This window comes from Cyphomyrmex costatus, unplaced genomic scaffold, assembly GCF_001594065.2.
Source record: "Cyphomyrmex costatus isolate MS0001 unplaced genomic scaffold, Ccosl1.0 scaffold533, whole genome shotgun sequence".
NCBI lineage: Eukaryota > Metazoa > Arthropoda > Insecta > Hymenoptera > Formicidae > Cyphomyrmex > Cyphomyrmex costatus.
Window position 1 is genome coordinate 40,849 of NW_017279554.1, and position 10,652 is coordinate 51,500.

Consider the following 10,652-nt stretch of genomic DNA (forward strand, 5'->3'; position numbering starts at 1 on the left):
CCTACACAATCGGATTTTTGAGTTAATTAGGTTAACAAGATGTCTATAATCATAAAAAAAATTACAAATCATCAATTGTCATTAATTTTAAATTGTTATAAATAAATAACCATGGAAAAATAGCAATAATTTCTGAAAAAATTCATTTTTGATTGAACGATTATATATATTTGTATGAAACTATAACATTATATGTTTTCGGGGTCGCTGATTACGAATCTGACGTCAGATTTTCAAATTCAAAATGGCGGATCTAATATGGCGGACCAAAATGCAAAAAGTTGCTTGATCTAAACGAAATTTGTTACTGGGGGGGTTTTCGGGGTTGCTGATTACGAATCCGTGGTCCGTTTTAAAAATTCAAAATGCCGGATGCAATACAGCGAACGAAAATAAAAAAAGTGTTGAAGAGTAGTTTGAAAAAAAGTGCTCGACAATACACTGTAAAAACTGATTCCATCATGTATCTCAAAATAAGTTGCTTTATGTCTCAAAATGAAACGCCACCATTATGAAAAATTCCTATTGCCGGGGGATTGTAATCTGTGTTGTTATTATAATCCTTCGCGAAATTACTACATATAAACCATGTTTCTGTAGTTATTACAATTTTAGTACTTCATAGATAAGTATTGTAATTAAATTATTATGCAACGTGTAAATTATTTTGTAATATATATCTATAATATATTTTTATTGTAGTATCAACTTGAGTCAAAATATTACAGTTCTGAATGGATTACATGCGTGCTTCGGCGAGAGCGTTGCGAACGCCGCCGCTAGGTGTGGCGCAGCTCTCGGCGCTCTTTTTCATTCTCGCTGTCGAAATGGGTTTCAGTTTAGTACGTAAGGAGCCGGGTTTGAACGATCCGACATAATATATTCGACGCTAATTTCGTAATAGCGATTGTACCCACTGCAATTTCAGAACCGATATATGGAATCCTGAATATTGGAATTGCTTTATTTTTTACCTTTATTCTACCGAATACAGTTTATTTTATGTAATTCACGGATCGTACCATTCAGATGGTTGTAGTTTTTTCCATTTGCTTTGATGGTTGCAGTTTGTCATTTGCTACAGTACCGTATCTGGCCTTCTATCTCACATAAACTGCCAAGTGTTTCTCGAAAGCGAAGTTGCTCTCGAGTTTCTATAGGTGCCTGTCTTATTTTCGCCAACAAATGTTTTATTCTTATGGAATTTAGTTATTTATATTTCATATAAACTGCCAGGTGTGTTATAGCCCGAATGGCTATCACTTATTTTATTAATTATTTCTTTTTAACCGGCATAACAACCGGCACCGGAAATGCAAGTCTGCACATTCTTTAAACCGCGCGCGACAAAGCGTCGATCTAAGATCATAGCGCGCGAAATACCTAAATGCACTCGGCATGGCAACCGACAGCGGAAGTGCAAGATTGCACATTCTTTAATCACGCGATCGCGCCTCTAGCGCGACGAATATTACCATATATGGTCCGATCGAAGACCAAAAGCGACATCATCAAACTCAATATAAGCGACCGCCTAATTGCCGAGCGCAGAGTCTTGTCTTGAAATCTAAAGGTAACGATACGTTACGCGCGTCGCGAGAACCGAGTCAAGTAACATCCGCGATAACGTTGCCGACCGATTTACTCATAAGTCACGAGCGATAACTGTAAAGTATATTCATTTAACTAAACAACTGTATTAATTAAATAAAAGTTACAATTACTAAAAGGAATTGTAATCTTTAGCAATAAATAATTATATGAATAAAGGGGTACAACATTTGTAAGCAACTATCAAATTGTTAAATAAAAAAGGTTATTTTAAATAGAAGTGTGGTGAAGTGAGTGTTTGTTCAACGACCTTTTACTATCCTCGTCTTTCCTCGTGGGTTCCAACCCTTTCAGCGGATCGAAGGATATACTTCCGAAAAGGACGGGCCGGAAATTCTTAGCGCGCATATGTTTTCTAACGTTTTTTGATGTGCTGAATTCGAATATCATGATGAAAATTGGCGGAAATGCGATTCATTTTTTTGCGTTTATTTCGAAAAGAACAAATCTGACAAAAAAATTTTTCAAACAAAAAATGTAGAGCATGAAATTCTCTACAAAAAAAGTTATATGCATTTTCTTCGTATTATCAACGGTAACCCCGTAAATGAGTGCTAAGTACATAAATCAACCATTACAGCAACTACTACGCAACATTCACGTGGGTTCGATTATCGCCTTACTTGTTTGAAATAGTTTAGGAACTACACACACACACACACACGCACGCACGCACGCACGCACGCACGCACGGGCGGGTGCAAGGCCGAAGGCCACCCCCCCGCACCCACACCGTCACAGAGGTCTGCCCCGACAGTACTATCATAGCAACAGTATAATCGTAGAAGTCCTGTGCCCCTGTGCAGGGGGGAAGGGGAGGTTAAAGTAACTTCGCGTGGAAAGTTTAACGTTTCTGAATAGGGAAAGGTGTAGAATAGTACTTAATATCGTACATGTATTATACAAGCTATGCCGATTATATCAGGTTTAGCCCTCATTTACGGGATTACCGTTGATAATACAAAGAAAATGCATATAAACTTTTTTGTAGAGAATTTCATGCTCTACATTTTTTGTTTCAAACGTTTTTTTTGTCAGATTTGTAGTTTTTTAAATAAACGCAAAAAAATGAAAAAAAATAGCTATTTTTATGGGTTTTTCGTGGTTTTCACCATGATAATCGCATTTCCGCCAATTTTCATCATGATATTCGAATTCAGCACATCAAAAACGTCAGAAAACATATGCGCGCTAAGAATTTCCGGCCCGTCCTTTTCGGAAGTACACCCGAGGTATGCCCACTGGTACTGATGAATCAGAAGACGATTAGTTGTGACGAAGGCAATGAAATCTGGAGAAATGTCGGTTTACCAAAAGGTAACGTCATATTTTCTAAAGATTGTGGACCGAATATTCCTGACAATGTACAGAAACCAAAAGAGACATTTATGTGCTTGTTTCCAGATGATCTTTTGAATATAATTGTAGAACAAACCAATCTGTATTCGACACAGAATAAAGCAAAACAGCAACCAGTAACACGAGAGGAACTTCTAATATTTTTGGGTATAAACATGCTCATGGGAATAAAAAGATTACCGTCTTATCGTGATTATTGGTCTCGAAATTCTCAACTCAATGATCCGTATATATGTTCTTTGATGCCTGTCATCCGTTTTGGATTTTTTCTCGGCAATTTACATATTACTGATAACAATAATGAACCCAAAAAAGATGATCCGAACTATGATAAATTATATAAGTTGAAACCCGTATTGACTAGGCTAAACGAAACTTTCAAAAAAGTTGTTGGAAACCAAGTCAATATCAGAGCATTGATGAATCAATGATTAAATTTAAAGGTCGAAGCAGTTTGAAGCAATACATGCCAGCCAAACCTATAAAACGCGGTTATAAGTGTTGGGTTCGGGCAGATTCCTCAAGCTATGTATGTGAATTTCAGATATATACAGGCAAAACGGACGGAACTGAAAAACAATTAGGTGCGCGAATCGTCAAAGATCTAACACGCGAAATCGTGGGGGGTAACCATCATGTTTATTTCGACAATTTTTTCACGGGTGTTGATCTTCTGATTTCGTTGAAAAATGATCACATTTTTGCCTGCGGAACTGTACGTTCCAATCGTTCAGGCTTGCCAAGAAACAAACAAATTGCAGACAAAAAAATGCGTCACGAAGAAAGTATGTTTACGACATCTAACACAGGCCTGCGGTTCATCAAATGGATGGATAAGAAAGTTGTTACTTCCTTGTCCAACTACCACGATCCATGCGAGGAAACAACTGTAACTCGTAAGCAAAAAGATGGTTCGATAAAAGAAATAAATTCGCCAGTAATGAGTACTGATTATAATAAGCACATGGGGTATGTTGACAATGCTGATCGTCTAGTATCAAGTTATAAAATTGATCGGAAATCTAAAAAATGGTGGCACAGAATATTCTGGAACTTTGTAGACGTTGCTGTGGTCAATGCATTTATTATATATACAAAAAAGGGCTTCCAACCCCCTTTGTCGTTGAAAAAATTCAAGCTTGCATTGATCGATGAGTTAGTTGGAGGCAAAATAAAAACTGAAAGAGGCAGAAAACGCCAATCACTCGAGATTTCTTCTTCAAAACCACAAGTGTCAATTGAGAAAAGGCATTCTGAAGCATTACATATGCCTATATGCACTGAAAATCAAAGACGCTGTGCCCTGTACAGCACAAAAAAGAATGAAATGCGAACTTCATGGATGTGTAAATCTTGCAATGTACCTCTCTGTTTATCTTCAAAGAACAACTGCTTTCTAAATTATCATTCATAACAAAAGAGAGACAAAATGAAAACAAAATCAAAGGGACAGAAAAGAAAAAAAATACAAATCAGAAAATGTAAAAACAAAAATACAATAAAAAATAAAAAACCAGAAAATGTAAAAAAAATATTAAAAAAACAAAAATACAAAAAAAATAAAAAACCACAAAATGTAAAAAAAAATTAAAAAAACAAAAATACAAAAAAAAATAAAAAAACAGAAAATAAAAAAAGGAACTATAAGCTTACCACGTCCACGTCGTTAGTTCTGGGTCATGCTGAGAGCAAGTACAAAGAAATTAAAATTGTACCACATTTTTCAGGTCATTCAATTCGTCATTTTCAAAAATTTGAAATCTGGTTATTTTTCTAATCGCTAAATTTGTTTTAATTCCATCCACCACATTAGATCCGCCATCTTTATTTGTTAAAATCTGACACCGGATTTGTCATCAGCGATCCAGAAAACTCCAAAATACCAATTTTCAAGAAAATCCAACACTCGATTTTTATGTTCGTTCGCCATCCTAGATATGCCATTTTAAATTTTAAAAATTTGACGTCAGATTCGTAATCAGCGACTCCGAAAACCCCCGAGTAACAATTTTCAGTTATTTTACGAGTAAAGAAAAATGTATGCCGAAAAGGGTTAAACTTTTAGACTACATTAAAATCAATAATATCAATTTTAATCTCTTTCTTTCTTTATTGTTTCTATTTTACTCTTATGTTAGTGACTGCCATCATAGTTTGGATATTATGTTAGATATTACAGACGAGGTAGAACAATTTTGAATAATGATGACTTCAACGAATTTCAATGTAATCAAGTAAATTATTACTACAACTAACACTAATTCCCGGAATATAATATTGGCACATGAAGAGGACAAAATCTATTGTCGAAACGTCTGTATTTTATTTCTTTTGAAGAATACAATTTCATACACACATTACAACTTGTGACGGCTTACATAGGCTTATTTACCTTCTCATTTAAAAATTTGGAGCCTTTGAATATCATTTATTATCTGCTATTTATTACATACCCCAAAATAATAGTTGATACGTAAAAATATTATTTTCAAAGTTTTGGGTTTTTTCCACCACCACACCACTGTACGACGGGATTGGTGCGGGAGGGAGGGGCCGAAGGCCACCCCCTTGCACCCACCTGCCCGCCCGTGCGTGCGTGCGTGTGTGTGTAAAACATCAAGTAATAGACTCATAATCGTTATATATTAAATAGAACACACACACATACACACACGAGCGGGTGCAAGGGGGTGGCCTTCGGCCTCCACTCCCGCACCCACCCCGTCGGCAGAAGATTTTCCCAACAGTACAATCATAGCAATAGTACAATCATGGAAGTGTCTTCGAATAGTTTTTATTTTAAAAATAATATCATTTTAATAATCTAACCCAACTCATTGCCGGTACGACATCGGCTGAATCAAACCCGCGGGACTCACACACGCGATTCACTCGATACGCTCACAAAATATTACACGATCAGTGCCTTTACAATACAATTAATAACGCTCGCCTCACCAAGATTCCTCCTCGGATGCTTCCTTCGTCAAGCTTCCTCGAGAGCCGATAACCAAGGACGTCCTAAACGAATATCCTCGATACGCTTTGGCGAGATCCTGCGTCCTTCGTCAGGGCCAGTCACTGCACAAGTGCCGATCGGAAGTTCTCGCGGATTCACGCAGGTCGTCAGGCCCTCTCTTAACGGCCTCTGCCTATTCTAATTGGCTCGCCGCGACCGCGTGACCCCGCGACGAATCCCGCGGGTCCTTGCGTGGCGCGGAGCCTTGGGCGCTATGGCGCGCTTTTCCAAATAAGGCGGAAAAATGCTTTTTGGTCGCTCGAGGATCTTCCAGTAATCTTTACGGGATACGGCGCTTCGGCAGAGGTCCTGCCTGTTAATCCGTTCCCAGCTGACGTCTCTCTCCGAGGCGTCTGCAATAATCGTGCGATAATTCACAGAAGAATGGCGACATTACAGTAACAAATATGAAATAATACGACCTGCGTGTAACGCGCTTTCCGTGATTCCAGTCGAATTTCTCCGACAGCAATGTTTCCCTCGCAGCAGGCGACGTCTTCTTTCTTCTCGTGATAGGTGAGGCGGTCAAACACAGAGAGACAAAATAGCCACCGGCTTTGATCGTACTTAATAATGAAATCCGAGCTCAGGATCGTCTTAACGTTAGCTAAAACTTAACTAAATAGCGACATAGAGAAGAAAAAAAAGAAAATAATACAACAATCGCACAAAGAGAATATCAATTAAATAATACAATAATCGCAAAAATGAAATAAAATTAAATAATAATGTCGCACATTTGCATATGCGCTCGCCCGTTGACCCTGAAGGACCCAGGATCTCGCGTTATGCTGTTTTTCTGGGTGACTGACAAAATGTCACGTCACAACTCCTCGGATGCTTCCTTTGGCCTGACTGTCGATTCCGATAAAGCGCGACCTATCCTAGAATATCCAGTGCCGCGTAATCTTAAGCAATTGCGTCGATTTTTGGGAATGTCTTCTTGGTATCGTAGATTTATCCCACAGTTTGCTACCGCGAGTGAGCCATTAACTAGGCTGTTGAAAAAGAAACAGAAATGGGAGTGGGGGAATGAACAAGAAAAAGCGTTCGAAGAAATTCGTGCTCGTTTAGCTGTCGCGCCTACTTTATCGTGTCCGAATTTTGACGTTCCATTCGTTTTACAAACAGATGCTAGTTCCGTCGGGTTAGGTGCCGTGTTAACTCAGAATATCGAGGGAAATGAAAATATTATAGCGTTCGCGAGTCGCGCATTATCGGCTGCAGAAGCAAGATACTCTGTCACGGAACAGGAGTGCTTGGCGGTCGTATGGGCGATAAGAAAGTTTAGGCCGTATCTAGAGGGTTACCGGTTCACAGTTTTGACCGATCACAGTAGCCTACGGTGGCTTCACCATCTGAAAAACCCTACGGGAAGATTAGCACGGTGGGCGCTGGAACTTTTGGAATACGATTACGAGATCGTCCATCGGAAGGGAGCGCTACATAAAGTGCCGGATGCTTTATCGCGAATGTTTGAGAGTGACGCCGGAATAGAGGGGGAGACTGTCGACGCGTGTTTGGCCGCGGTAAATGTGGAGAAGGCTTTAGAAGACACAGAGGATCCCTGGTATCGAAAACAGTTTCGGGGGGTTTCGGAAAAACCGGAGCTTTTTAAGGGATGGAAAATAATGGATGATCGGTTATACGTTCGGCGCCCTCACAGGGTCACCGCCGCGGTTGTTGAGGATTTGAATGAATGGAAGTTAGTTGTGCCGCGGGAATTGCGAGCGGAAGCTTTACGCGAGTCACATGATATTCCGCAGTCGGGACATTTAGGCGTGGAAAAGACGCATTATCGGCTCTCGATTGCCTGTTATTGGCCCGGTATGTTTCGCGATACTGCAAAGTACGTCGGGCAGTGTAAAATATGTCAGAGTACTAAAGTCGAGCAGGCGAGCCCTGCGGGCCTCATGGGAAGAAGGGTTGTCGAGGCTCCATGGATGATTGTCGCCGCGGATGTCATGGGGCCGTTACCGCGAAGTAAATCGGGTCACGCATATATTTTAGTAATGCAGAATTTATTCACGAAGTGGGTAGAATGTCGCGCATTGCGGGCCGCGAACGGAAAGAATATTAAGGAAGCTTTTACCGATTTAGTTCTCTTACGCTGGGGCACGCCGAAATTTATATTAACCGACAACGGCACGGAATTTGTAAATAGAGTGATGCGGGAGTTCGCGCGAGAAAACGGAATCACGCACACTACAGTACCGCCGTATCATCCTCAAGCTAACCCCGTGGAGAGGGTAAATAGAGTTCTCAAAACTATGATCGTGTCGTTTCTAGATCGTGACCACCGCGAGTGGGATGTCCATTTGAACGATTTCCGCTTCGCTTATAATACAGCGTATCATTCATCGATCGGATCTTCGCCTGCCTTCGTGAATTTAGGTCGAGAATTAGAGCTCGGAGATTCATTGCGTAAGCGATGTGACCCGACGGTAGAAGTCGAACCTCGCGACGTGGGGGAATGGTCGGAGAGGATGAGAGAAGTGAGATCGTTGGACGCGTGGGTGGAGGAAAATTTGGAGGCCGCGTATCAAAAGCAGGCCACTTATTATAATCGGCATAGGCGGAATCGAGTTTTTAGTGTTGGCGACCTAGTGTGGAGACGGCGGAACACGCTGTCGTCTGCAGCTCAGGGGATAGCTGCAAAATTGGCACCAAAATTTCAGGGACCTTTTAGAATTATTCGTGTTGTGTCGTCTCTAGTGTATGAGCTTGTCGCTCTTGATGGAGCTGCTGCAGGAAAGGTCCACGTCAAGGACTTGAAGCCGTATACTGCCCCGGATTGAATAGACTGTATTAGCTATCCCAATGATTTTCCCCCTCCTCCTCCTTAGGCTGTCGAAGACATGGAAGAGAAGAGGAGAGGATCAGTGTCTTATGAGTCCCTCTCCTCTTCACACTGTCAATAAGAGAGGGGAGGGGGGATGATCCTTTGAAAACGTGCCTCCCTGTAGCGGCGAAGTCTGGTATTGCTCGTGTGATTCTGTTTCAATTTGTATCGTCTCGTATCGTTGTATCGTATTATTCCTCCTCTACTGATACCCGGACGCGGATATCGGGGAGGGGACTGAATGTATTGTCTCGTCTTGTATTATACAAGGTAACGTGTTCTCGTATTCTTTCGTCTTGTGCTATACAAGGTAACGTGTTCTGGTATTCTTTCGTCTTGTGCTATACAAGGTAACGTGTTCTGGTATTCTTTCGTCTTGTGCTATACAAGGTAACGTGTTCTCGTATTCTTTCGTCTTGTATTACACAAGGTAACGTGTTCTGGTGTTCTTTCGTCTTGTGTTACACAAGGTAACGTGTTCTCGTATTCTTTCGTATTGCGTTATACAAGGTAACGTGTTCTCGTATTCTTTCGTCTTGTATTGTACAAGGTAACGTGTTCTCGTATTGCTTCGAGGTAACAGAGTCTCGTGCTGTTTTAATTATTATTTATGTTGCTACTCTGTCGCCGGGGCTTGGATCCGGCTATTCCGGCGGGAGAGGGAGCGAAGTTGTGGGTGGAGTCCGTTTTGTGGTGCTTTCTCGTTATTCGTTTCTTGAGTTGACTAGTAGTAGTAAAATTGAAAGAAGTGAAGGCAGTGAACATATGGCGAGTACTATGGTGGCAGATGACGCTCGTCGAGAACTCCTCGGTCTGTTTTAAAGAGGGGGGAGTTGTGACGTGACATTTTGTCAGTCACCCAGAAAAACAGCATAACGCGAGATCCTGGATCCTTCAGGGTCAACGGGCGAGCGCACAAGCGAATGTGCGACATTATTTATTATTTTTATTTCCTTTTTACGATTATTGTATTACTTAATTTTATTCTTTTTCTTGCGATTATTGTATTATTTTTCTTTTTTTCTTCTTGTCGCTATTTAGTTAAGTTTTAGTTAATATTAAGACGATCCTGAGCTCGGATTTTGCCGGTAATTCACGATCAGAGCCGGTGGCTACGCTGTATTCTTGTGTTCGGCCGCCTCACCTATCGCTAGAAGAGAGAAGACGTCGCCTCCCACGAGGAAGAGATTGCTGTATGAAGAATTTGGCTGAAGTCACGAGAAGCGCGGCACACACAGGTCGTATTATTTCATATTTGTTATTAATGTCGCTATTATTTGGTGGATTATCGCACCCTCATTGCAGACGCCTCGGAGAGAGTCGTCAGCTGGGAACGGACTCAAAGGCAGAACATCCGCCGAAGCATCATGTCCCACAACGATCGATGGAAGATCGTCAAGCGACAAGGAAGCATTTTCGGACTTTTGGAAAAGCGCGCCACAGCGTAAATGGATCCGCGACACGCAAGGACCCGCGGGATTCGTCGCGGGGTCACGCGGTCGCGGCGAGCCAATTAGAGCAAGCAGAGGCCGATAAGAGAGGGCCTGACGACCTGCGTGAATCCGCGGAAACTTCCGATCGGCACTTGTGCAGTGACGGACCTCGAGTAAGGACGCAGGATCTCGCCCATAATTTGGCAGGAATTTCGAGAATATTCGTCGAAGATGAGCACTGCTATCGGCTCTCGTACAGACTTTGAAGGAAGCGGCTGAGGAGGAGTATCTTGGTGAGGCGAGCGTTATTCGTTTTATTGTAAAGCCACCGATCGCGTAATCTTTTGTGAGCGTCTTGAGCGGATCGCGTGTGAGAATTTACGCGGAT

At 41.4% G+C, this 10,652-nt stretch overlaps 1 protein-coding gene across 1 annotated transcript; it reads left to right on the forward strand.

Annotated features, from left to right (window-relative positions):
• Window positions 1-3,397: 3,397 nt before the first annotated feature.
• Window positions 3,398-4,384, forward strand: LOC108778960 (piggyBac transposable element-derived protein 4-like). Its single transcript, XM_018546291.1, has one exon. It carries the CDS (start codon window positions 3,398-3,400, stop codon window positions 4,382-4,384), a length of 987 nt encoding a protein of 328 aa, XP_018401793.1.
• Window positions 4,385-10,652: the final 6,268 nt, after the last annotated feature.

Excerpts from the sequence above, each read along its gene's own strand:
- LOC108778960 (XM_018546291.1), top strand. The coding sequence starts at position 3,398 with ATGATTAAATTTAAAGGTCGAAGCAGTTTGAAGCAATACATGCCAGCC.